This window comes from Calypte anna, chromosome 1 (genome assembly GCF_003957555.1).
Source record: "Calypte anna isolate BGI_N300 chromosome 1, bCalAnn1_v1.p, whole genome shotgun sequence".
Classification (NCBI taxonomy): domain Eukaryota; kingdom Metazoa; phylum Chordata; class Aves; order Apodiformes; family Trochilidae; genus Calypte; species Calypte anna.
The window spans coordinates 197,246,487-197,273,620 of NC_044244.1; the positions used below are offsets into that span (position 1 = coordinate 197,246,487).

The 27,134-nt window shown below is 52.9% G+C and overlaps 1 protein-coding gene and 1 long non-coding RNA gene across 3 annotated transcripts; both read left to right on the top strand.

Annotated features, from left to right (window-relative positions):
- Positions 1 to 13,685: 13,685 nt before the first annotated feature.
- Positions 13,686 to 17,798, top strand: LOC115600444. The gene is made up of 3 exons (XR_003988966.1): positions 13,686 to 13,883; positions 15,748 to 15,889; positions 17,708 to 17,798. It is a non-coding gene; the product is annotated as an uncharacterized LOC115600444 (long non-coding RNA).
- A 24-nt stretch (positions 17,799 to 17,822) lies between these two features.
- Positions 17,823 to 26,672, top strand: PLEKHB1 (pleckstrin homology domain containing B1). 2 transcript variants are annotated; one of them, XM_030469224.1, is made up of 7 exons: positions 17,823 to 17,905; positions 19,727 to 19,789; positions 20,286 to 20,438; positions 21,737 to 21,839; positions 24,319 to 24,358; positions 24,883 to 24,988; positions 25,422 to 26,672. In XM_030469224.1, the coding sequence occupies exons 2-7, from the start codon at positions 19,753 to 19,755 to the stop codon at positions 25,556 to 25,558; spliced, it is 576 nt and encodes a 191-aa protein (XP_030325084.1). In that variant the 5' UTR covers positions 17,823 to 17,905; positions 19,727 to 19,752; the 3' UTR covers positions 25,559 to 26,672. The 2 variants fall into 2 exon arrangements, with proteins under 2 accessions (XP_030325084.1, XP_030325083.1); XM_030469223.1 differs by having other exon boundaries at positions 17,825 to 17,905; positions 19,730 to 19,789.
- Positions 26,673 to 27,134: the final 462 nt, after the last annotated feature.

Here is a 27,134-nt window from a genome sequence, read left to right on the forward strand (position 1 = left end):
TGAAGGCAAAAGTGAGCTCAGAAAAGAAAATGTAAAAGTTGTAGCTCCCTTTTGATGGCCTCCTCAACAGCCACCAACCTACTTGAGAGCTGGAAATCTGTGGAGAGTTCCCAGGTGGAAACATGGAGGTTTGAAAGGTCTGAAAATGCTCCTCTGCCCCAGGGAGCAGCAGGAAAATGCCTGGGTTGAAAATAAGATTAAATTATGTTTATGCCATGGTTGCTGGCTTTCATAGAAGGTAGCACTTGGTAACCCAGGAGCTCCATCCCAGCTGCCAACGTCCTGTTTCTCAGAAAAGGAGATTGATGCCAATCTGTCCTGTCTGACCCAAGACACAACCTCAGGGATATCACCTCAGAAAACTTCCCAAAACCAGACCCTAACCTGGATTAAATACACATTTCAGAAAAGAAAATGTAAAAGTTGTGGCTCCCTTTTGATGGCCTCCTCAACAGCCACCAACCTACTTGAGAGCTGGAAATCTGTGGAGAGTTCCCAGGTGGAAACATGGAGGTTTGAAAGGTCTGAAAATGCTCCTCTGCCCCAGGGAGCAGCAGGAAAATGCCTGGGTTGAAAATAAGATTAAATTATGTTTATGCCATGGTTGCTGGCTTTCATAGAAGGTAGCACTTGGTAGCCCAGGAGCCCCATCCCAGCTGCCAATGACCCATTTCTCAGAAAAGGAGATTGATGCCAATCTGTCTTGTCTGACCCAAGACACAACCTCAGGGATATCACCTCAGAAAATTTACAAAAACCAGACCCTAAACTGGATTAAACACAGATTTCAGAAAAGAAAATGTAAAAGCTATGGCTCCCTTTTGATGGCCTCCTCAACAGCCACCAAGAGCTGGAAACCTGTGGAGAGTTTCCAGGTGGAAACGTGGAGGTTTGTAAGGTCTGAAAATGCTCCTCTTCCCCAGGCAGCAGCAGGAAAATGCCTGGGTTGAAAATAAGATTAAATTATGTCTATGCCATGGTTGCTGCCTTTCATGGAAGGTAGGACTTGGTAACCCAGGAGCCCCATCCCAGCTGCCACCAATCTCTCTACTTGAGAGCTGGAAATCTGTGGAGAGTTCCCAGGTGGAAACGTGGAGGTTTGAAAGGTCTGAAAATGCTCCTCTGCCCCAGGCAGCAGCAGGAAAATGCCTGGATTGAAAATATGATTAAATTATGTTTATGCCATGGTAACCCAGGAGCCCCATCCCAGCTGCCAATGACCCATTTCTCAGAAAAGGAGACTGATGCCAATCTGTCTTGTCTGACCAGAGACACAACCTCATAGATATCACCTCAGAAAACTTCCCAAAACCAGACCCTAACCTGGATTAAATACACATTTCCCTTGCTTCAAGCAGCTGCATTTCCACCTACACATCCAAACCAAGGTTCACATGCTCTTCTAGACAGATAATTAAATTTAGACCCTATTTAATTATCATTTTAATTAGGCTCTCAATTGAGAGCAGACTGAAGGCCTTTCTCAGGAATGCTTCTCCAAAGGATTTCCACTTGCCTGAGAAATGTTTTCAGGAGCACCAAGAGCCCCAGCACCTTTCTCTCCAGGATTTTCCTCTTGTCCCTGTGGTTGCTGGAGGAGGGGAGCAGAAAAACTTCACTGCAAAGAGGGGCTTAAAAATCCCTAAATAGTTCACCTGCCGCAATGCAGACTTAGCACTGAATTTGACTGATGATTACCACCTAAGATCAAAAAAAAAAACCACCTTTAAAATAGGTGCTCTCTGAAAGGATGCATCCCATAATGATTTCGTGTTAATTCTCAGGCAGTCTGGGTGCATTTAGGGTTCTTTTCAAGGTGCCATTTAGGTTTCTGACTCCAAGCAATCTCTCTCATTCCTAAACAAGTTCAAAACACCTTCTTGCCACGCAGTCATTTTGCTTCCAAGCCCTTTGTTCCAGAGGAGAAAGGTTCTACATGTACCACTCCAAAAAAAAAAAAATTAAAAAAAGGGTCTTTACTAAAAGCCAGGAATCTAAATCAATCAAATAGTATACAAAAAACAAAAAAAAAACCCATGCATTTGAGCAATAATATCTGAAATACTGAGCACACATCCACTAAAATGAAAGACCACTCTAAGCACATCATTTGGGAGAGGGAAATTCCTCCAAGAAAATGTAAATATTTGCTTTGGTTTTTAAAAAAAAAAAAAAAAAAAAAAAAAAAAGTTAAGATGCATAACACAATAAGTTGATATTTGTAACTGCCAGAACAAAAGTTAATCAGATTTAATATCTATTTGATAGATCCATTGCTAACTGCTGTCAGTCTTTCTAATGACAACATACATCTAGCAGCAATAAATATTCACATCATAATTGTTGTCTGGAGGGGGGGGGAAATAATAATCATAAAGGTCAAGAGAATCCATGAAACAGTTAAAATTCAGAATCAGAAAGAACTTAAAAAAAAAAAAAGAAAAAGAAAAAGAAAAAGAAAAGCATCTGGCCCCTCAGTACTAATTTCCTTTTTCTTTACGTTGCTCAACATCCCTCCTCAATTTGAGTTCTAATCAACAACCACTTCACAGTTAACATTTCATGAAATAATGTACTTGATGCAATCAAGTCCAGCAAAACGTTTCCCTAAAGATGCTTCCATCATTCACATTCCTTAAAAAATAATAATAATAATAAAAAAAAAGCCCTCTTGCTTCCTCTGTCACTATGTAACAGCAAGAATAAACATACCACTGCATTTTAAATCATATTTTGGTTAAAACAGAAATAGAATCACTTGGGGTTCTCCTTTCTGGTTAGTACAACATTTCTTTGTCCAGGAGAAGGGGAAAAAAAAAAAAATCAACCACTCAACCTGCTCATTTTTCTACATTTGACAGGATTCAGCACTAAATGAATGCCTTTTGACTGAAATTCAGTCTCTGGAAATACAAGCTGTAACCTGAAAGCTTATCATGATATACAGGGGGGAGGGAAGAGGTAAAAAAATCCCCCCCAAAATCCCATACAGTCCAAAACCTTTTTTTTTTTTTTTGAATATTTATTTCATTTCCATACTTCAGGGCTCCTCTGCTTTCTGGAGAGGACTGAAGCTCAGCAGCTTTCTGGTGTTATTAACCCACCAGACAGCAATGGACTTCACTGCCCTGAAAACCACAACGCTGAGAGGAAAAATAACCAAGCAATTATTTAAAAAAAAAAAGGAAAATAAGCAGCCCTTCCATTAAAAAAAAAAACCCAATCAACTACAGGATTTGAGAGAAAAATAAAGCTGCCTTACATTTCACAGCCTCCCGCGCTCTGCCTGCAGCCCACAGATGTTGCACAATGCTGACATCCCCCCCTTTCTCCTCAAAATCTCTCATTTTAAACCAATCCCCTCCGCCAGGAAAGGGGAGTGGGACATGGAGGGGTGGGGGGGGGGACATGGCCACAACTCATCCCTTCCCATCCCATCAAGTTGCTGGCGAGCTCCTTAATATTCCCAACATCATCGCTGTCCTCACCCCCCATGTGCCCCTCTGGATAATTTTTTTTTTTTTGGGGGGGGGGGTAAACACCCTCCCCTCCCAACACCAGCCACCTCCTGAGGGTTGGGACAAGTGTAGAAGAATTTTAAAAATAAAATATTTAAAAAAAAAAAATCACCTGGGAGCTCCATTTCCCTTCTTCTGCACCAGGAGAAGGTGAAACTTGGCTTGGACCTGGTGGTGGTGGCTCCTCTGTGGGTTCTCCCCCCAACCCAAAAGCCTTGGAAAGGAGGTGGGTGAGGGAAATGAGGGTCCCCCAGGACCCCCTGAGCATGGCTGGGGCCCCCCCAGGATGAGAGCTGGGGGTATCCAGCATAAATGTTCCCTGGGGGGCTGAAGCCACCGAGGTCAAGGGGGGGAAAATGGGAGATGAGGGGGGAAAGGGGAGATGAGGGGGGGGAAAGGGGAGATGTGGGGGGAAAAGGGGAGATGTGGGGGGAAAAGGGGAGATGTGGGGGGAAAAGGGGAGATGGGGTGAAAAGAGGAGATGAGGGGGGGAAAGGGGAGATGGAGGGAAAAGGGGAGATGGAGGGAAAGGGGAGATGAGGGGGGGAAAAGAGGAGATGAGGGGGGGAAAAGAGGAGATGAGGGGGGGAAAAGAGGAGATGAGATGGGGGGAAAAGGGGAGATGAGATGGGGGGAAAAGGGGAGATGGGGGGGAAAATGGGGAGGGAAAAAGATGGGGGGGAAAATGGGGAGGGAAAAGATGGGGGGGAAAAGATGGGGGGGAAAAGATGATGAGGGGGAAAAAGAGAAGATGAAAGGGGAATACAGGAGATGAGGGGGGAAAAGAGGGGATGAGGGGGGAAAAAGATGAGGGGGGAAAAAGATGAGGGGGGAAAAGAGGAGATGGGGGGGAAAACGGGAGCTGAGGGGGGGAAAGAGACAAGGGGGGAAAAGAGGAGATGAGGGGGGAAAAGACATGAGGGGGGGAAAGAGGAGATGAGGGGTGGGAACAGAGGAGCTGAGGGGGGAAAACGGGAGCTGAAGGGGGAAAGAGGCTCTGAGGGGGGCAACAGGTTCCGAGGGGGGGCAAATCGGCTGCAGAAAGGGGGTAACAAGCTCGGGGAGGGGGACGTGGGGGGGACACAACAAAGTCCGGGGTGTGGGGCTGCAACAGGCACTGAGGGGGCAAAGCGGCTCCGAGGGGGGCTGTGGGGAGGAGAGGGGCTCCGGGGCCGGTCTCTCCCTCCCGAGGGCGGTGGTCTCCCCCCTTCCATCGCCCCGGGCTCTTCTTCTCTCACGGGTGACCCTCGGAAGGGCGGGTGTGTGTTGGGGGGGGGGGGGAGGTCAGGCAAAGCTCCGTCCCCAGAGGATGCTCCCCCGGCCCTGTCCCCTCCGGGATGTGGGGGGCTCGCAGCCCACGCACCCCCCCCATTCCCCTCCTCCTCCACTGTCACCCGCTGCCTCACATCCTCCTCTCTCCCCCCCCCCAGCTCCCCTCAGCGTCGCCCTCTGGGGGTGTCCCCCCCTCACCTGCGGCCGCTCGGGTGGTGGAGTCCCCAGTGCCGGTGCGGTCGCGCTGCTCCCCCTCCTCCCGCTGCCTGCTCCGCGGCTCCTGCTCTGCCCGCAGCCGGTGGGGGAGGGGGCGGCGGCGGCGGGCGGCGGGGGGGCGGAGGGCGGGAGGGGTTGGGGTTGTGTGCGTGTGTGTGAGTGAGTGTGTGAGTGTGACTGTGTGTGAGTGTCTGTGTGGGAAAGGGGGGGAGTACCACCAGCGGGACCGTTACAGGCACCACCAGGACTACCGCTCCCAGCATGCCCCGCGCGTCGTGGCCACGGTTCAACACTGGCCGCTCGCCGCGGGGCACGATGGGAAATGTAGTCCTCAAGGGCGGGCTGGGAGGGAGACAGGGCCTTGGGGGGGCGCGGGGCATGCTGGGAAGCGTGGTGCCGGCGCGCTGCCCGCTGGGAGCTGTAGTACGGTGGGGGCGCGGCGCCGCATGGCATGCCGGGAGTTGTAGTTCGGAGTGACGGGAGCTGTAGTGCCGCGGGGCATGCTGGGAGTTGTAGTCCGACTAGGCTGAGGAGAGGCCGCAGGCCGCGGAGGGGCTGTCCCCATCCCGACCCCACAAAGCGGAGCTCCAGAGGCACCCGGGGCCTCGTCCTGGCTCCGGGAGATGATCCCCGAGCTCCCGTAGTCGGCAGATCCGCCTAGGAGAGGAGGGGAGAGCGGGGGGGCTGGGCCTTGGCCCACCATCACCTCAGCCTCGTCCTCGCACCATGGCCTGGGGGCTCCTCAGGGTCCCTGATAGAACTCATAGAATTGTCTGGGTTGGAAGGGACCTCAGAGATCATCAAGTCCAACCCTTGATCCTCTCCCCCCGTGGTTCCCAGCCCATGGCACTCAGTGCCACATCCAGGCTCTTTGGAAATAGCTCCAGACACGGAGAATCCACCCCTTCCCTGGGCAGCCCATTCCAATGCCTGATCACCCTCTCCAGAAAGAAATTCTTTCCAATCTCCAACCTAAACCTCCCCTGGCACAACTTGAGACCATGGCCTCTTGTCTTGCTGAGAGTTGCCTGGGAAAAGAGACCAACCCCCCCCTGGCTCCAACCTCCTTTCAGGGAGTTGCAGAGAGTGATGAGCTCTCCCCTGAGCCTCCTCTTCTCCAGCCTCAACACCCCCAGCTCCCTCAGCCTCTCCTCACAGCATCTCTGCTGGATCCCTTCACCAGCCCACTTGCCTCCTTTGGACCTGCTCCAGCACCTCAAGCTCCTTCCTGAGGGGCTGAGGGGCCCAGAACTGGACACAGGACTCAAGCTGTGGCCTCCCCAGAGCTGAGCACAGGGGCAGAATCCCTTCCCTGGACCTGCTGGCCACGCTCTTCCTCAGCCAGCCCAGGATGCCATTGGCCTTCTTGCCCACCTGGGCACACTGCTCCCTCGCAGCTTTTAGGAGGTGCTGACAGCTCAGTGCCTTGGTTTTAAGGTTTTAAGTTTTTTAGGAAAGGAGGATTTGGGGACAGGGGGAGAGTGGGGGTGGCTGGGAGGAAGGGGAGGGGGCAAAAATTCCTCAGGGACTGACACCAAGAGGGGGACCCCCACATCCCCTCCTTGGTGCCTCAGCACGCTCATTGCTGGGTGAGATATTTGGGGAGGGGGATTGTTGGCTTTGTATTTGGGTTTTTTGGGTTTTTTTGTGAAGCTGAGTCCTGGTGATTTCATTTCCCAAGTGACTGATGTCAAATAACCCCCTGAGAGCTGAGGATGGGGGTGCCAAGGGTCACACCTTGAAGCTCCCTTGGGTTTCTCCTCCCTCTCTGAGCACAGCATCAAAACCAGCTCTAAATTTAACATTTCTTGTCTCCTGCAGGGGTGGAGGATGTTGGGGGCACAGCTGGGATGTGCTCATCCCCTGAGATGCCCAATGCTGATGATCAGAGGGTGCTGAGAGGGTTGGAGCGGCTCTGGAGTGAGGACACTGAGAGAGTTGGGGTTGTTCAGTCTGGAGAGGACAAGGCTCCAAGGAGAGCTCAGAGCAACCTTCAGAGATCTGAAGGGGCTCCAAGAAAGCCGGGGAGGGACTTGTGAGGATGTCAGGGAGGGATAGGACATGGGGAATGGATTCAAACTGGAGGAGGGGAGATGGAGATTGGAAGTTAGGAAGAAGTTCTTCTCCAGGAGGTGCTGAGAGCCTGGCACAGGTTGTCCAGAGAGGTGGTGGAAGATTCCCCATCCCTGGCAGTGTCTCAGCCCAGGTTGGATGGGGCTTGGAGCAACCTGGGCTGTGGGAGGGGTCCCTGCCCAGGCAGGGGTTGGAACTGGAGGAGCTTTTGGGTCCCTTCCAGCCCTGACAATTCCATGATTCTCTGTTTTGTGGTAAAAGGACAGAAGAAGAAACTTGGGGTGCAGAGGTGCAGAGTAACTTGGGGAGCTTTTTAAGAGCCCACTTTAGGGGTCTTATCCCCCCTGATTCTATGAAGTAAGCTGGGGGAGGGCTTTGGACACGGAGGGGTAGGGAGAGGAGAAGGGAACTGGGTTAAAAGTTGGAGAGAAAGGGGAGATTGAGGTTGGAGATGGGGAAGAAATTCTGGAATTTGAGGGTGGGGAGAGCCTGGAACAGGTTGAGAGAGTTGGGGGTGTTCAGTCTGGAGAAGAGAAGTGAGGAGAGGAAGAGGAAGAAAGGAAAAGGGGAAGAGGAAGAGGAAGGGGAAGGGGAAGGAGAAGGAGAAGGAGAAGGAGAAAAGGAGAAGGAGGAGAAGGAGAAGGAGAAGGAGGAGAAGGAGGGGAAGGAGAAGGAGAAGGAGAAGGAGAAGGAGAAGGAGAAGGAGAAGGAGAAGGAGAAGGAGAAGGAGAAGGAGAAGGAGAAGGAGAAGGAGAAGGAGAAGGAGAAGGAGAAGGAGAAGGAGAAGGAGAAGGAGAAGGAGAAGGAGAAGGAGAAGGAGAAGGAGAAGGAGAAGGAGAAGGAGAAGGAGAAGGAGAAGGAGAAGGTTCTGGGGAGCCCTTGGAGCAGCTTCCAGTGCCTGAAGGGGCTCCAGGAAAGCTGGGGAGGCACTTTGGACAAGGGCCTGGAGGGATGGGATGAGGGGGAAGGGTTTCCAGCTGCAAGAGGGGAGATGGAGGAGATCTTGGGGAGGGAGAAATTGTTTGGGGTGAGGGTGCTGAGCCCCTGTCCCAGGTTGCCCAAGGAAGCTGTGGCTGCCCCATCCCTGGCAGTGTCTCAGCCCAGGTTGGATGGGGCTTGGAGCACCCTGGGCTGTGGGAGGGGTCCCTGCCCATCCAGGGGTTGGAACTGGAGGAGCTTTTGGGTCCCTTCCAGCCCTGAAAATTCTCTAATTCCATGTTGTGTGGTTAAAGGAGCCTCCAGAGAAATCTGGGGGGCTTTTTAAGAGCCCACTTTGGGGTCTCCTCCCCCCTGCAAGCCAAGGCTTTGCCCTTTCCCAACAGGAGATTTGTGTCAGCAAGAGAAAGAGCAGATGTTGGGGTGTCCTTACCCACAGCTCTCCCCAGGTTCCAAACCCCCAGAACTTTTGTGCCTCTGCAATAGCAGAACCAGGGGAAACCCCCCCAGGGGAAATCCTGAGAGGTGGGAAGTGTTTCCAAAATCCTCCATTCCCAACCCAAAACCCAAGGGTTGGGCTGTAGCAGAGATCCCCAGGCACTGAGCCAGCACTCTGTGACAGCTTCCTGCTGTAACAACCCCCCTGGAAGTTTCAGATTCCATCTCTTTCTCTGAGCAGCACCATGGAAAACAGGAAAGTGGGGAAAATCCATGGTTTTGCCTCCTCTGGGAGAGGGGCCAAGCCCATTCCCATGTTGTATCCTCCCCTTTTGCCAGCTGGAAATAATCTGGCTCCTCAGGTGGCTGCTGCCACCCATTTATCCCCCCAAAAAACCCTCCCAAATCACAACCAGCCCAAAGCTTGGGGGAAAAAAATGGAAAAACCCCAATCCTCCCCAAATCCCAGACTGTTTTCTTTCCCAGAGGAAAACAAAGCCACCTGGGGGGGGTTGGGTGGCACCAGAGGGAAAAAAATTAATGAATTACATCAAAAGTGGAGTCTGGGGAGGAACAACCCCAAGAACCTGGAGAGGTTGGGGGCAGCAGTGGAGGGATGAGGAATCCCCCTCATCTGCTGGGATTAAAAATGGGAAAGGAACAAGGGGAACAGCAGGAAAGCAAGTGGCATCCAGGGGTTTGCTCCCAAAAAATCTGTGCAAGGCTGCTTGTCAACTGCTTGTTATTTAGGAAGGAGTTTTATTTAAGAAGGATTTTTATTTAGGAAGGATTCTTAGGAAGAATTCTTATTTAGGAAGGATTCTGATTTAGGAGGGATTTTTATTTAGGAAGGATTCTTATTTAGGAAGGAGTTTTATTTAGGAAGGATTCTGATTTAGGAAGGATTTCTCTTGGCTGCTCTGGGGTAAAAAAAATAAAATAGGGAAACCTGAAGTGGCCTCATCACTGGTGCTGTGATGGGGAGGAGAGCAGGGAGAGGATGCTCTGGGGTAAATCTGTTTTTTTTACTTTTAGGTTTTCAACATTCAAATGAAGGACAATGAGTTCTTGGAGAGCAGGGAAGGGGAAAGCGTGCTCGGGGTGCTGGTGGGGGGAAGGATGCCCAGGAGCCACCAATGTCCCCCTAAACCATGAAAATTATTTCTGTGGCCACCTTCTGAGAGGAGGATGCTCTGAGTTCCAAACCTGAGCCTCAGAGCTCTGGGATGAACCTGGGAGGGAACCCCAGCCCTCAGCTTGGACAGGAGCACTCTGTGCTGGGTTAGGAACTGGCTGGAGGGCCGGGCCCAGAGAGTGGTGCTGAACGGGGCTGCATCAAAATGGCGGCCGGTCACTAGTGGTGTCCCCCAGGGATCAGTGTTGGGCCCAGTGCTGTTTAATATCTTGAGTGAGGATTTAGATGAGGGGATTGAGTCCATCATCAGCAAATTCACAGATGACCCCAAGCTGGGGGGAGTGTGGATCAGCTGGAAGGCAGGAGGGCTCTGCAGAGGGACCTGGAGAGACTGGAGAGTTGGGCTGATCCCAATGGGATGAGGTTCAAGACAAGAACCCCATGGGGAGCTGCAGGCTGGGCAGAGAGTGGCAGAAAGGGAGCTGGGATTGGCAGGAAGCTGAAGAGGAGGCAGCAGTGTGGCCAGGTGGCCAAGAAGGCCAATGGCATCCTGGGCTGGCTGAGGAAGAGCGTGGCCAGCAGGTCCAGGGAAGGGATTCTGCCCCTGTGCTCAGCTCTGGGAGGCCACAGCTTGAGTCCTGTGTCCAGTTCTGGGCCCCTCAGCCCCTCAGGAAGGAGCTTGAGGTGCTGGAGCAGGTCCAAAGGAGGCAAGTGGGCTGGGGAAGGGATCCAGCAGAGATGCTGTGAGGAGAGGCTGAGGGAGCTGGGGGTGTTGAGGCTGGAGAAGAGGAGGCTCAGGGGAGAGCTCATCACTCTCTGCAACTCCCTGAAAGGAGGTTGGAGCCAGGGGGGGGTTGCTCTCTTTTCCCAGGCAACTCTCAGCAAGACAAGAGGCCATGGTCTCAAGTTGTGCCAGGGGAGGTTTAGGTTGGAGATTGGAAAGAATTTCTTTGTGGAGAGGGTGATCAGGCATTGGAATGGGCTGCCCAGGGAAGGGGTGGATTCTCCGTGTCTGGAGCTATTTCCAAAGAGCCTGGATGTGGCACTGAGTGCCATGGGCTGGGAACCACGGGGGGAGTGGATCAAGGGTTGGACTTGATGATCTCTGAGCTCCCTTCCAACCCAGCCAATTCTAGGATTCTATGATTCTATCATTTCCTCCACCCAAACTACTGAAGGTGGAAAGAAAGCCCCAAAGATGCCTTCAGCCCTTTTCTCACCACCCTTCTTTCCCTTCTGTTTTTTAGGAGTCAAATATCTGCATCCTCTACAACATCTCCACGTGGTCCCTAATGGATCCATCTGAACTGAAAAAAAAAATGCTGCAATCTTCCCTAATTTCAGCATCCCAAACACCATCCCTGCCATGGGACCATCCCTGCCATGTCCCCATCCCACTGGTTTGCCAGGGAAGAACCAGAGCTCCTTGGAAACATCTTCCAGCTTCCTACCTCCCATCCTTTGCAAGGCAAGAATTCCATTCAGAGGGACCTGGGGAGACTGGAGAGTTGGGCAGGGGGAAATTTCATGGGGACTCTGACAGCTGGGAAAAAACCAACCCCAAAAACCTGTACAAAATCCAAATTTCACCCCAAATCCAAATTTCAGCCCAAATCCAAATTTTAGCCTCAACCCAAATTTCAGCCAAAACCCCAAATTTCAACCCAGACCCAAATTTCATCCTAAATCCAAATTTTAGCCCAAATCCACATTTAATCCCAAACCCAAATTTCAGCCCAAATTAAAATTTCATCCCAAACCCAAATTTCAGCCCAAATCCACATTTCATCCTAAAAATCCAAATTTCAGCCTAAATCCAAATTTCAGCCCAAACCCAAATTTCATCCCAAATTCAAATTTCAACCCAAACCCAAATTTCATCCTAAAAATCCAAATTTCAGCCCAAACCCAAATTTTAACCTAAATCCACATTTAATCCCAAACCCAAATTTCAGCCCAAATCCACATTTCACCCTAAAAATCCAAATTTCAGCCTAAATCCAAATTTCAGCCCAAACCCAAATTTCATCCCAAATTCCAATTTCAACCCAAACCCAAATTTCATCCTAAAAATTCAAATTTCAACCCAAACCCAAATTTCAACCTAAATCCAAATTTTAGCCCAAATCCACATTTAATCCCAAACCCAAATTTCAACCTAAATCCAAATTTCAACCCAAATCCACATTTCAGCCCAAATCTAAATTTCAGCCCAAATCCACATTTCATCCTAAAAATCCAAATTTCAACCCAAATCCAAATTTCAACCTAAATCCAAATTTTAGCCCAAATCCACATTTAATCCCAAACCCAAATTTCAGCCCAAATCCAAATTTCAGCCCAAATCCACATTTCATCCTAAAAATCCAAATTTCAGCCTAAATCCAAATTTCATCCCACACCCAAATTTCTTCCTAAATCCAAATTTCAGCCTAGATCCAAATTTCAGCCCAAACCTAAATTTCATCCCAAATTCAAATTTCAACCCAAACCCAAATTTCATCCTAAATCCAAATTTCATCCCACACCCAAATTTCAACCTTAATCCAAATTTCAGCCCAAATCCACATTTCATCCCAAACCCAAATTTCAACCCAAGTCCAAATCTCATCCTAAATCCAAATTTAATCCCAAACCCAAATTTCAGCCCAAATCCACATTTCATCCTAAAAATCCAAATTTCAGCCACAATCCAAATTTCATCCCAGATCTAAATTTCAATCCAAATTTCAGCCTAAAACCAAATTTAAACCCAAATCCAAATTTCACCCAAAACCCAAATTTCAACTCAAACCCAAATTTCATCCCAAATTTAAATTCCAGTCCAAATTTCATCCCAAACCCAAATTTCACCCTAATTCCTGCATGCTGCACTTTAACTCTTTTATAATCCCCCTTTTTGCTGCTGGATTCATTTCATTCCTCCTGCTCTTCCTCCTGGCAAAGCTGTCCCTGGAAGGAGGGGAAAGGAAAAAAAAAGCATTGGAAAAGTTAAAAGAAAAAGGGGGAGGAAAAACCATTGCAAATCTGCTGGAATAGAGGAGGGATTTATGGATTTAGGGCTGCCAGGTGCTTCAAAAGTCTCTTTATTACCAACCTGGAGATTTATTATTGGCTGGAAATCACCCAAACTGCATTTTAAGCCTCAAAACCCCCTGCTGGGCATCGTGCTCCTTGAGCCTTCTGGGACCCAAATGATCCGGAGGGAATTTCCTCTGGGAAATCAAAGGGTTTGGGAGAGGCTCCCAGCAGGATTATCCCGATGGCATCACATCCCTGCCTCCTGGAGTCACCCCAGGTGTGCCCTCCCTGTGTCCATGGGGAGACAGAGATTCCTGGCTGGTCCTTATTTTCTGGAGGCAGGGATGAGGAGCTGGGTGACTTTTAGCCCTTGATCCCTCCCCCCAGTAATTCACTTTTTTTTTTCCCCACTTTTTCCCCAAATTCCCCAGCCCACGATTTCCAAACCTGCCTGAAGATCCAAGGTCCATTGGGACCCAGAGCCTCCCCCAGAGGGGATTCCCAGCCCCCCTCTCTACCCCCAGATCCAAGGAAAAGGGGGGCCCTGGATTTTCAGCCCTTGATCCCTCCCCCCAATAACTCACTCCTTTTTTTTCCACTTTTTCCCCAAATTCCCCAGCCCACAATTTCCAAACTTTCCTGAAGATCCAAGAGCCCCCCCAGAGGGGATTTCCAGCCCCACTCTGCACCCCCAGCTCTGCAGCTGCTCCAGCTCCAAGGAAAAGGGGGAGCCTGGATTTTCAGCCCTTGATCCCTCCCCCCAATAACTCACTCCTTTTTTTTCCACTTTTTCCCCAAACTCCCCAGCCCACGATTTCCAAACCTGCCTGGAGATCCAAGGTCCATTGGGACCCAGAGGAGATTTCCAGCCCCCCTCTGCACCCCCAGCTCCAAGGAAAAGGGGAGGCCCTGGATTTTTAGCCCTTGATCCCTCCCCCCACTCATTTTTATTTATTTTTTTCCACGTTTTCCCCAAATTCCCCAGCCCACGATTTCCAAACCTTCCTGGCAGGTGCTGGAGACCCAAGGTCTGCACCTCCCCTGGCTGCCAGCAGGGCACAGGGATTCATCCCACCCTCTCCTCCTCTCCAAATCTCCATGATTTTGGGGTTTTTTTTATTCCTCCCAACAGTTTTGCCAAGCCTGGGATGCCTCGAGCAGGTGGAAGGTCCCCAGCAGAACTCCAGAAGCTTTTCCAACCCTGCACCTCTGGCTTCAGCTCATCTGGTTCTGAACCTGACAAGAATTTTCCTTTTTTCTGCAGCAGGACCCAGGTCAGATGTTGATTTGTAACTCAGGGGAGGGGGCACCTTGCTCAGAAATTCTGAAAATTCAGCTTATTCCTCATTCTGAACCCCACTGGAGCTCTGATCCCAATGCTCACTCCAGAAAGGTCCCAGTGTGGTATTAAAACTTCTCCTCAGAGCCATTCCCAGCTCTGCAGGAGGATCCTGCACCCCCCGAGCATCTCAGCTCCCCCCCCAGTCTGGGGCAGAGCCCTGGGCACCCCCTCCCTGCTCTGGAAGTGGCTTTGGGGCTCCCATTGGGACCAAGAGCCCCCCCAGAGGGGATTTCCAGCCCCCCTCTCCACCCCCAGCTCCAAGGAAAAGGGGGGTCCCTGGATTTTCAGCCCTTGATCCCTCCCCCAATAACTCACTCCTTTTTTTTTCCACTTTTTCCCCAAATTCCCCAGCCCACGATTTCCAAACCTTCCTGGAGATCCAAGAGCCCCTCCAGAGGGGATTTCCAGCCCCCCTCTGCACCCCCAGCTCTACAGCTTCTCCAGCTCTAAGGAAAAGGGGGGCCCTGGATTTTTAGCCCTTGATCCCTCCCCCAATAATTCACTTTTTTTTTTCCACTTTTTTCCCCAAATTCCCCAGCCCACGATTTCCAAACGTACCTGGAGATCCAAGGTCCATTGGGACCCAGAGGTGATTTCCAGCCCCCCTCTGCACCCCCAGCTCCAAGGAAAAGGGGGGCCCTGGATTTTCAGCCCTTGATCCCTCCCCCCACTCACTTTTATTTATTTTTTCCCACTTTTTCCCCAAATTCCCCAGCCCACGATTTCCAAACCTGCCTGGAGATCCAAGGTCCAGTGGGACCCAGGGCCCCCCCAGAGGGGATTTCCAGCCCCACTCTGCACCCCCAGTTCCAAGGAAAAGGGGGGCCCTGGATTTTCAGCCCTTGATCCCTCCCCCCAATAACTCACTCCTTTTTTTTTCCATTTTTTCCCCAAATTCCTCAGCCCACAATTTCCAAACCTGCCTGGAGATCCAAGGGCCCCCCCAGAGGGGATTTCCAGCCCCCCTCTGCACCCCCAGCTCTACAGCTGCCCCCCCAGCTCCAAGGAAAAGGGGGAGCCTGGATTTTTAGCCCTTGATCCCTCCCCCCAATAATTCACTTTTTTTTTTCTCCCCACTTTTTCCCCAAATTCCCCAGCCCACGATTTCCAAACCTTCCTGAAGATCCAAGATCCATTGGGACCCAGAGCCCCCCAAGAGGGGATTTCCAGCCCCCCTCTCCACCCCCAGATCCAAGGAAAAGGGGGGCCCTGGATTTTCAGCCCTTGATCCCTCCCCCCACTCACTTTTATTTATTTTTTTCCACGTTTTCCCCAAACTCCCCAGCCCACGATTTCCAAATTTTCCTGAAGATCCAAGGGCCCCCCCAGAGGGGATTTCCAGCCCCCCTCTGCACCCCCAGCTCTACAGCTGCACCCCCAGATCCAAGGAAAAGGGGGGACCTGGATTTTCTGCCCTTGATCCCTCCTCTCATTCACTCACTTTTTTTTTCCACTTTTTCCCCAAATTCCCCAGCCCACGATTTCCAAACCTGCCTGGAGATCCAAGAGCCCCCCCAGAGGGGATTTCCAGACCCCCTCTCCACCCCCAGCTCCAAGGAAAAGGGGGGCCTGGATTTTCAGCCCTTGATCCCTCCCCCCAATAATTCACTTTTATTTATTTTTTCCACTTTTTCCCCAAATTCCCCAGCCCACGATTTCCAAACCTTCCTGGCAGGTGCTGGAGACCCAAGGTCTGCACCTCCCCTGGCTGCCAGCAGGGCACAGGGATTCATCCCACCCTCTCCTCCTCTCCAAACCTCCATGATTTTGGGTTTTTTTTTTTTTCCACCCAACAGTTTTGCCAAGCCTGGGATGCCTCGAGCAGGTGGAAGGTCCCCAGCAGAACTCCAGGAGCTTTTCCAACCCTGCACCTCTGGCTTCAGCTCATCTGGTTCTGGACCTGACAAGAATTTTCCTTTTTTCTCCAGCAGGACCCAGGTCAGATGTTGATTTTTAACTCAGGGGAGGGGGCACCTTGCTCAGAAATTCTGAAAATTCAGCTTATTCCTCATTCTGAACCCCACTGGAGCTCTGATCCCAATGCTCACTCCAGAAAGGTCCCAGTGTGGTATTAAAACTTCTCCTCAGAGCCATTCCCAGCTCTGCAGGAGGATCCTGCACCCCCCCAGCATCTCAGCCCCCCCCCCAGTCTGGGGCAGAGCCCTGGGCAACCCCTGCCGGCTCTGGAAGTGGTTTTGGGGCTCCCATTGGGACCCAGGGCCCCCCCAGAGGGGATTTCCAGCCCCCCTCTGCACCCCCAGATCCAAGGAAAAGGGGGGCCCTGGATTTTCAGCCCTTGATCCCTCCCCCAATAACTCACTCCTTTTTTTTCCACTTTTTCCCCAAATTCCCCAGCCCACAATTTCCAAACTTCCCTGAAGATCCAAGAGCCCCCCCAGAGGGGATTTCCAGCCCCCCTCTGCACCCCCAGCTCTACAGCTGCACCCCCAGATCCAAGGAAAAGGGGGGCCCTGGATTTCCAGCCCTTGATCCCTCCCCCCAATAACTCACTCCTTTTTTTTTTCCACTTTTTCCCCGAATTCCCCAGCCCACGATTTCCAAACCTTCCTGAAGATCCAAGGTCCATTGGGACCCAGAGCCCCCCAAGAGGGGATTTCCAGCCCCACTCTGCACCCCCAGCTCCAAGGAAAAGGGGGGCCCTGGATTTTTAGCGGTTGATCCCTCCCCCCACTCACTTTATTTTTATTTTTTTCCCCACTTTTTCCCCAAATTCCCCAGCCCACAATTTCCAAACCTGCCTGGAGATCCAAGGGCCCCCCCAGAGGGGATTTCCAGCCCCACTCTGCACCCCCAGCTCTACAGCTGCACCCCCAGATCCAAGGAAAAGGGGGGACCTGGATTTCCAGCCCTTGATCCCTCTCCCCAATAACTCACTCCTTTTTTTTTCCACTTTTTCCCCAAATTCCCCAGCCCAAGATTTCCAAACCTACCTGGAGATCCAAGATCCATTAGGACCCAGAGCCCCCCCCCAGAGGGGATTTCCAACCCCACTCTGCACCCCCAGCTCCAAGGAAAAGGGGGAGCCTGGATTTTCAGCCCTTGATCCCTCCCCCCACTCACTTTATTTTTATTTTTTTCCCCACTTTTTCCCCAAATTCCCCAGCCCACAATTTCCAAACTTCCCTGAAGATCCAAGAGCCCCCCCAGAGGGGATTTCCAGCCCCCCTCTGCACCCCCAGCTCTACAGCTGCACCCCCAGATCCAAGGAAAAGGGGGGCCCTGGATTTCCAGCCCTTGATTCCTCCCCCCAATAACTCACTCCTTTTTTTTTCTCCACTTTTTCCCCGAATTCCCCAGCCCACGATTTCCAAACCTTCCTGAAGATCCAAGGTCCATTGGGACCCAGAGCCCCCCAAGAGGGGATTTCCAGCCCCCCTCTGCACCCCCAGCTCCAAGGAAAAAGGGGGGCCCTGGATCCAGACCCCCAGTGGGTCCCAGGGGCATCATCCAACCCTTTAAGATGGAGTCCAAGTGATAACAGTGCCCGTGGTGGATCATTAGTGATGTCTGGATTTCATCTAAATGGGCTTTTCCAACCCAAATTCTTTGCTGATTTTCTCACTGGTGCCACCAGCACCGGGCACTGTTTCATTTATTTTAATATTTATTTTATTTTTATTTTTATTTCTATTTTTATTTTTATTTTATTTCTTTAGGAGATTTGGGATAAATTGCTAAAAAAGAAAACAAAACAACAACAACAAAAAAACAAACTGACGTTTTCCCTCTCCCCAGCACCTGAGGATGCTCGGAACCAGCCCAGCCCAGTCCTGGCGGTACCGGACTCCTAGCCTGGCGGTACCGGACTACAGCTCCCGGCGGGCCGTGCGGGCGGGCAGCGGGCAGGGCCGGGCAGAGGAGCGCAGCGCTGCCCGCAGAAGGGACCAACAGAACCGGATCCGCCCGGAGAGCTCCGCCGAACGGAACCGGGCGGTGAGACTGCCCCGGGATGGGGGTCATCGGGATGGGGAGTAGGGGGGTGCAGGGAGCAGGGATTGGGGTAATGGGATGGGGGGCACCGGGATGGGGAGTAGGGGGGTGCAGGGAGCAGGGATGGGGGTAATGGGGTGGGGGGCACCGGGATGGGGAGTAGTGGGGATGTAGGGAACAGGGATAGGGGTAATGGGATGGGGGTAATGGGATGGAGGGCTCCAGGGGGTGGGGGTAACGGGATGGGGAGTATGGGGGATGTAGGGAACAGGGAGGGGGGTAATAGGGTGGGGGTAACGGGATGGGGGTCACCAGGAGATGGGGGGCACCAGGGGATAGGGGAAACAGGGTGGGGGGTAACAGGGGGTGGGGGTAATGGGATGGGGGTCACCAGGGGGTGGGGGGCACCAGGATGGGGAGTAGTGGGGATGTAGAGACCAGGGATGGAGGTAATGGGATGGGGGGGGCACCAGGGGATTGGGGAGTTACAGGGGGTGGGGGTAACAGGGATGCGGGTCACCAGGGGATGGGAGGTGCTGGGGGATGGGGGCACCAGGGATTTGGGCAGCAGAGAGGGGGAGATACCAGGGGGTGTGGGGTACCAGGAGGGGAGTAGTGGATGTGGGATACCAGGGATGGGGGTAGCAGGAGATAGGGGGCACCAGGAGCTGGGGGTACCAGGAGCAGGGGGGCACCAGGAGATATGAGGTACCAGGAGACAGGGGGTACCAAGAAATAGGGGGTACCAGGAGACAGGGGGTACCAGGAGATAGGGGGTACCAGGAGCTGAGGGGCACCAGGGGGATGGGAACATGAGGGATGGGGCTGCCAGGGGATGGGAGGTACTGGGGGATGGGGGTCCCAGGGGGCTGCAGTCCTGAGGGATATTGGGGACCAGAGAGATGCAGCAAGGGGGTACCCCAGTACGTGGGTGTGGAGTTCTGGGGGGAGGGGAAGATGTTGTGGTACCAGATGTGAGGAGGATCATGGAACATTTTGAGTTGGGATTTCCAAGATCACCCCGGAGGATGTGGGGGAAGAGAGGGGGTGAGGGTGCCAGGGAAAGGAGGTGCCCAGGGGCTGTGTCTCCTGGGGGGTGCAGCTCCCAGGGCAACATGGGTGCCAGGGAGATTGTGGGTGCTGGGGCAACGTGGGTTACCAGGGTGGGTGCTGGGGCACCAGGGGGATGGGGACACCCAGGAATTTGGGCAGTGGGTGACAGAGGACCCACAGCACCCACTGCCTGCTGAGGGGTTGTGCCACCAGGACCAGGGGGGACCCACCCAGGAGGTGCTGAGTCCCCATTGTGGGGACACTGGGGTTGATGGGTGGGAGGGGGGGAGCCTGTGGCACAGCTCCTGCCTGGTCCTGAGTGGGTTGGCTCTGCCTGGGGACCTGAGGAGCCATTTTGTGGCCTTACGAAGGACCCGTTCCCACCCCGAGAGGGAAAACAAAAGGAGCGTGGCAGGTGTGGAAAGTTACCAGGGCCGTGGGGACTTGGTCCCTGTTGTCACCCGGGGCCTGGATTTCTCCACTTACCTCTACGGGATGATAATCCCTAAATCCCAAAGAGATTAAAGGCAGAAAGGAAGGTGGTTGAGGTTCCTCCTCCCTGCCCAACCACCGCGTTTCCCCGATGACGAAATCCCACGTCTAAGCCCGATTAACCCGAGCCATCGACTCATCCCCCCCCTCCCTCCCCAATAAAAAGGGACAAGGAGGGTGATTCCCTATCCCACTCTTCTCCTGGAGCCACGGGGAGGTGAGAGCTGCCCAGGCAAGGCAGGAGGTGAGATTTTAACCTCATTATTTACCCCTCGCCAGCAGGTCCGGAAAACCTTCCTGCAACCATGGCGCTGGTGAAGAGCGGTTGGCTTTGGCGACAGAGTAAGTACAACCCCTCAGCTTTCCACCTTGGGAGCCTTCTCCCCCCACTTTGCCCAAAATTAAACAAAAAAACAAAACCATGGTGAGGTTTTTTGGCTAGGGGATTCCAGGAGGAGGTGTTTGGGGGGATAGGGGGGGGAGGAAGGGGCCCTGAGCCGGGCGGTTAATCCACAGCGGTGAGGAGGTGGCAGCTGAGCTTTACGTAAGGGACAGGGACCTTCTGCCATGAAAACAGAGACACAGCTCCACCTCCGGGGCTGGATCTGCTCCCGTGTGCCCAGTGGGGTGTCCCCATGATGCCCTGATGGCTTTTTTTGGCAGCTCTGTTTCATTTCAAGCCACCTGGCCAGGCTGGATGCCAGGCCCGGGTGCCCTGCAGGATTCTTGGAGGGGGCGGTGGGATCCGGCTGGAAAGTCAGGGGATGGGCTTTGGGTCTCGGGTGGGTGCTGGGCAAATCCCCCCCAGGATCCTTCACCTCCTTCCCATCCCCCTCAGGCTCCATCCTGCGCCGTTGGAAGAGGAACTGGTTTGTCCTCTACCTGGATGGCAGCTTGGTTTACTATCACGACGAGACGCAGCGCGACATGGACGGGAGGATCCACATCAAATTCAGCTGCAGGGATGTCAGGACTGGGCGTGAGTGCAGAGGTGAGAAACTCCCCCATGTTCCCAACTCCATCCTCTGTGGAAGTCTTTTAAATGATGCTCTAGGATACCCCAAAAACCAATCCAGGCTGCCCAGGGCCATGAGATGCTCAGAGGGTTGGGCACATCTCCTGTGAAGCCAGGCTGAGAGCTGGGAATGCTCAGCCTGGAGAAGAGGAGGCTCCAAGGAGACCTGAGAGCACCTGAAAGGGCTCCAGGGAAGCTGAGGAGGGACTTTGGACAAGGGCCTGGAGGGATGGGATGAAGGGCAATGGCTTTAAACATGGAGAGGGGAATTTAGATGAGATCTGAGGAAGAAATTCTTTCCTGTGAGAGTGGTGAGACCATTCCCACTGTTGTCCAGGGAAGCTGTGGCTGCCCCATCCCTGGCAGTGTCTCAGCCCAGGTTGGATGGGGCTTGGAGCACCCTGGGCTGTGAGAGGGGTCCCTGCCCACACAGGGGGTTTGGAACTGGATCATCTTTCAGGTCCCTTCCAACCCAAACCACTCCATGAAAATTCAGCCCTGTTTACCCTCCAGCCAGCACCGGGTTGTTCCCCACGAGATGCAGATCAAATCATCTCTCCCACTGCTTTTCCCCGGGGAAAAGAAGGCAGGAAGGAGAAACTCTCCTCCTGGTTTGTGCTTGTTCCAAGCACAATCCCACGGGCCTGACTCATCCCACACAGTCTCACACAAACAAGGGGAACAAAAGCAGGAGCTCAGCTTGGCCCCGCAGCAGCCACACAAAGCGCCTTTTCTTGGGCTGCAACGCCAGGATGCCAGGGTGGGAACAACAAATCCCAAGGTTTCTCCTCACCAGAGGGTCCTGCCCAGCTCTGAGGGGACAACCCTTGTGGATTTACACTTCTTGCTGGAGCTCATAATCAAATTCCAGCAGGGAGGGTCTTGTGCTTCAACAAGATTTGGGTGCTCGCTCGCTGCGATCCGGCAAATTCCGAGCAAGCGCAGCTCAAGCCTTGTGACCTCCAGGTCAGATTTTTGGCAATTTTTTGCCTTTCCAACTTTCTTTTGGCTGTGGGGGTGGAAGTTTCTGCTCCTCAGCTCTTGGCTTTTGGTGGCTTTTAACCTTTGAGAGCCTGATAGGGACCTGTAAGCAGAGATGAAGTTAAACCCACATACTGAACACGGCGTCCCAGCGAGTGCTTATTTCACGGGGGTCACCCAGGGCTGCTCGTGGCTCTCCTGATGGGGTCTGTGTGGGGGGGAATGGGTGGGGGGGACACAGGAGGGAGAGGTCTCCTTCCCTGAGGTCAGATCTTGCTCCTTTCCTTTTCCAGATGTGCAGCCTCCCGAGGGCAGGAGCCGTGACTGCCTGCTGACCATCGTGCTGCGGGACGGCTCCAAGACAACGCTGTGTGCAGAGAGCGAGGATGATGCTGTGTAAGCCACAAAAACAAAAAACAAGAAAAAAAAAGTCACCATCACAGCACTCATATCCTCCTCGGTGGCTTTTTCACCCAAATCTGGCTTTTTATCCAAACCTGGAATCATAGAATGATAGAATGCTGGAATGGTTTGGGTTGGAAGGGACCTGAAAGATCCTCCGGTTCCAACCCCTGGATGGGCAGGGACCCCTCCCACAGCCCAGGTTGCTCCAAGCCCCATCCAACCTGGGCTGAGACACTGCCAGGGATGGGGCAGCCACAGCTTCCTTGGGCAGCCCGGGACAGGGTCTACAGCAGATGGTGTTGTCCCCAAAAGGGGCTCTGTCTGTCCCCTGGTGTGCCAGGAGCTGTGCCACACACAGTGCTGAGGTATTTGCCCATGCAGGGCCTTGGAAATGGGAGATCTTTAAGGTCCCTTCCAACCCAAACCATTCCATGATTCTATGAATATCCAGTTCTGCTCAGAAAACAGCAGTGTGCTATTCCCCAATGCAAACTCATCTTCCTGAAGCACAACTGCTGCTTTTGTACCCCAAAATGTCAAAAATAACTTTGTAGGAGAGAATCCCAGACTGGGTTGGGTTGGAAGGGACCCAAGAGCTCCTCCAGTTCCAACCCCTGCATGGGCAGGGACCCCTCTCACAGCCCAGGTTGCTCCAAGCCCCATCCAGCCTGGGCTGAGACACTGCCAGGGATGGGGCAGCCACAGCTTCCTTGGGCAACCTGGGACAGGGGCTCAGCACCCTCACCCCAAACAATTTCTCCCTCCCCAAGATCTCCTCTCCATCTCCCTCTTGCAGCTGGAAACCCTTCCCCCTCATCCCATCCCTCCAGGCCCTTGTCCAAAGTCCCTCCCCAGCTTTCCTGGAGCCCCTTCAGGCACTGGAAGATGCTCCAAGGGCTCCCCAGAACCTTCCCCTTCTCCCTTCTCCCTTCTCCCTTCTCCTTCTCCTTCTCCTTCTCCTTCTCCTTCTCCTTCTCCTTCTCCTTCTTCTCCTTCTCCTTCTCCTTCTCCTTCTCCTTCTTCTCCTTCTCCTTCTCCTTCTCCTCTCCTCTCCTCTCCTCTCCTCCCTTCTCTTCTCTTCTCTTTCTCTTCTCTTCTCTTCTCTTCTCTTCTCTTCTCTTTCTCTTCTCTTCTCTTCTCTTCTCTTCTCTTCTCTTCTCTTCTCTTCTCTCTCTTTTCTCTTCTCTTCTCTTCTCTTCTCTTCTCTTCTCTTCTCTTCTCTTCTCTTCTTTCTCTTCTCTTCCTCTTCTCTTCTTCTTCCTTCTCTTCTCTTCTCTCTCTTCTCTTCTCTTCTCTTCTCTCTCTTCTCCTCCTCTCCTTCCTCTCCTCTCTCTCCTCTCCTCCCTCTCCTCCTTCTCTTCTTTCTCCTCCAGACTGAACACCCCCAACTCTCTCAACCTGTTCCATGCTCTCCCCACCCTCAAATTCAAGAATTTCTTCCTAAAATCTCACCTAAATCTCCCCTCTTCAAGCTTTAAACCATTCTATGATTCCCTTGGTGCTGGAAGGGATGGTGACCCACACCTTGGGGACATCCTGTAGGGTCATGGCTGGGGAGGGAGATGTTGCTACTCATGATGAAGATGGAGCTTTGGATGGTGGAAAGATCCTTGGCCACATGAGGCCCCCACCCCACACCCACCCATGGCTGAAACCCCACAGAGCCCCCGTGTTCTCTGCTCAATAGAACAGAGAATTGGGTTTCCTGCTGAATAATTCAGAGCCCAAAGTATCAATTTTTAAGCAGTCTCTCTCCTGCAGAGGGGGATTCCCTCCCCGATGAGAAATCAGCTTTGGGCCTGAACCAGGATCACTGGGAAAAGGGGTTTTTTTTGTTGGAGTTTTAGTGATAAATAGTAGGAAAGTGAAGTCCTTATTGCCTGTGGCCAGCAGGAGGAGATACCCACTCCTAGCACTGTTCCCCTTTTATTTATTCCTATTAAAAATCAAGACATTTTTTGCTATAAAAATATAAAAAATACTAAAATTTGCTATAAAAATTCAGACATCTATACAAAATAAATTTAAAACCCCCACATTTTTGTAAAAGATAAAAAGTGGGAAGCTCTCAGCTGTGCTTAGATGGGGGGAGATGTTCAGCCATGGCCGAGCTCAGCTTGACCCCAGCTGAAAGGGAAATTCATCCATTTCCCACTTTTCCTCCAAAATTCAGGTGCTGTTCTTCCTGCCTGCCCTCATTTCAGCCCTTGGGCCATTCCCAAGGAAGAGCATTTAGCCCTGTGCCCATCCCCATGGCTACCACCCCCCCACACCCAGTAGCCCAGCACCAACAGGGAATTAAAGAGCAGTGCCAGCCCCACGGTCACATCTAGGTCATTTGGGGGGGTGGATGGGGACACAGAGCTGCCCCCAGCCCCAGGGGGACAATTCCCAGCTCCAGGGGGACAATTCCCAGCTCCAGGGGGACAATTCCCACCCCAAACCCACCTCCCTTCTGTTTTATTTGCAGTGCTTGGAAGATGGCTGTGCTGGAGGCCAAAGCCACCCCGGTGAGGCTCTGTCCCCAAAACGAGGGGTTCTGTCCCCAAAATGAGGGGGTGGGTGGGTGGAGGTGACACCAACCTGAGCCCTCCCACCTTGGGCTGATGCTGAGGTGGCCCCCTGGGACCCTGCACCCCCTGGGACACAAGGAGTGAAGGGAAGAAGGGTGAGAAGTGACAGAGACCTCCTGGTGTCACCAACAGAAGATGGGAGAGCCCTGGGGGACAACCTTGTTGGGGGTGACAGAAGTTAAAGCTGAGGGGGGACACAGCTGGGGGGGAAATGGGGCAGAGTTAAGGTGACATGGGACACAGGTAAGGTGACAGAAGCAGAGTTCAGGTGTTGGGACACAGTTACAGGGGGAGACTTTAAAGGGGATGGGGACACGGTAAAGGTGAAAGGAGCCCAAATTAAGGTGACCTGAGCACAGGTGCTTGAGAAACGGGGGAAACTGAGGCACAGCCACACCTGTGGCTCCACCAGGTGTCCCCACTCTGGTCACCAACCTCCTCCATGCTCCCACTCCTCACAGGTGCACGTCTACGACCCCTATGATGATGACTACTACCAGACCGTGCCCCTCGACTCCCACCAGACTGCCTACATCAGCTCTGGCCACTATGGCCACCAGTATGGAGGTGGGTGGCCCCATCTGGTGGCACTGGGGTGGTGGCCACATCCTCCCAGTTCACCCCCCTCACTCATCCTTCCCCCACCTTTGGTGGATGTTTCACCAGGGTGGTCACAGCACCCACCCCACATCCAGCCCCCCAGAGTTTGGGGACTGATCCTGAGCTCCAGGAGCTGAGGGGCTGAGCTGGGACAGACCCAGTGCAGGGTGACACATCCAGGGTGGGGAGAGGAGGGTGGGGGAAACCATGGCAACACGGGGGGACAGCCAAAAACCTGGGTGTCCCCTCCATCCCAAACCACCAGCACACTGTGGGGGGGGTGGGAGGGAAGCGGTGTCCCTCGGGTGGCACCCGGGGTGGGCTTGGGGGTGCCAGAAAATGTCTTCCTTGTCACCCCCAAGCCCAGCTCACCCCCTGCTCCCCCTTTTTTGCCTTGCAGCTCCTGGGGTGACCCACATCATCGTGCGTGAGGATCCCTACAGGGTCTCTGGGGACCAGATGGCCCTGGGGCTGCTGGCAGGGGCGGCCACGGGAGCTGCCCTGGGCTCCTTCATGTGGATGCCCTGCTGGTTTTAACACCCCCCTGCTCACCCCTGTGCCCCCTCTCCCCCCAGAAAAAACCACCCCAACCCTTTGCTCCTCCCCAGCCTGGTTTAACTCACCCCTGGCTTGGTACTCACCACTCAGCCTCCCCCCAAAAAAACTTCCCTGCTCGGCACATCCTCCACCCTGGGGATGGAGATCCAACCCCAACCCCATCCCAGAGCCTCCTCCCAGCCTGGAATTTTGCATTAAATAACCTATAAGTGCTTCAGAAACACCTCCCCCCCCAAAAAAAAAAACAAACCTAAAACAACCCCAAAACCCAATTCCCATCCACCAAGGGCCTGGGGCTGTCAGCAGAGGGGAGGGTCCAGGATCCCAACCCCAAACAAACCTCTGTGGGGAGCTGGCTGCAGAAATACCTGGATTTTTGGAACAAGAGGGAGAGAGGGAATCACTGCTCCAAACAGGTTTTTTTTTTGGGCAGCTGGATGATTTCTGTCACAGCCCAAGCTTTGAAGCTGCTTTGTAAAGGGTTTTTCTTTTGTTTTAGGGGGCTGGGGGGAGGCTCCAGCACCAGAGTAGGAGTGACACAAGAGGTAAACTCAGGGATAATCAGGAGACAAGGTGAAGATTAAGGGGGATGAAAACCTTTGGGAGGATGTCCAAGCCCTTCCACTGCCTTGCACCAGTGCCCTGAGTGTTGCCAAGCTGGAGAAAGGGGTGTAAACCCTGGAGAATTGGGGCTAAACCCCTGAGAATTGGGGCCAGACCCCTGGAAATGGGGATGGGAAGAACCCTGGGAATATCTCAGCTTTCCCAGCCCAGCAGGAGGGACAGGAGGCATCTGGAGTTTCACCCTGAGTGTTGGGAAGGGGGAGAAATCACCTGGGGACAAGGACAGCTCACCCTGGGGACCTGGGAACCCTTTCCAGATCTTTGGAAGCAGGGATTTGGGATTGAGGAGGGGGTGATGATGCCTTGAGGTGGCCCTGAGGACAGGGGCCAAGGGGGTGAGTGACATTTTTTGTGTTGGGCAGCACCAAGCAGAGCTGGGAGAGAAAGGGGACAGGGAGGGGCAGCTGCCAAGTGTTACCTTTAGGGGCACCACTTCACCCAGAGCCACCAGTGAGATAAAAAAAAAAAATCATAAAAATTAAATCTGAAAATCCCAGGTAGGTGACAGAAAAACCAAGCTGGTAAAACCCCCAGATCAGCTCCTCCCTGGGCCTGAAGGAGGGGATGGGGGAATATCCCCCAAAAAAACACCATTCCTCATCCTCCCCACCTTCCTTCCCTCCAAACCTGCTCCTCCCCTTTCAGCTGTTTTTGGAAAAAAAGACACAAAAAAAAAAAGACAAAAAGCACTTCCTGAAATAAAGGCAGTGAAAACCCAGCCCCTGGCCGCGGGTGTGTGAGGCTGAAAGGGGGGACCCTCCTCCTCCTCCTCGGGGATCTCCTGGGAGTGGGAAGCTTTGGGTCTCCCTCAAGTGCCACCCTCTCCCCGTGTCCCTCCCCCTCTTCGTTTTGGAACCAGGAGCTGGGAAGGGAGGGATGAGAATCATAGAATCATAGAATTGTCTGGGTTGGAAGGGAGCTCAGAGATCCT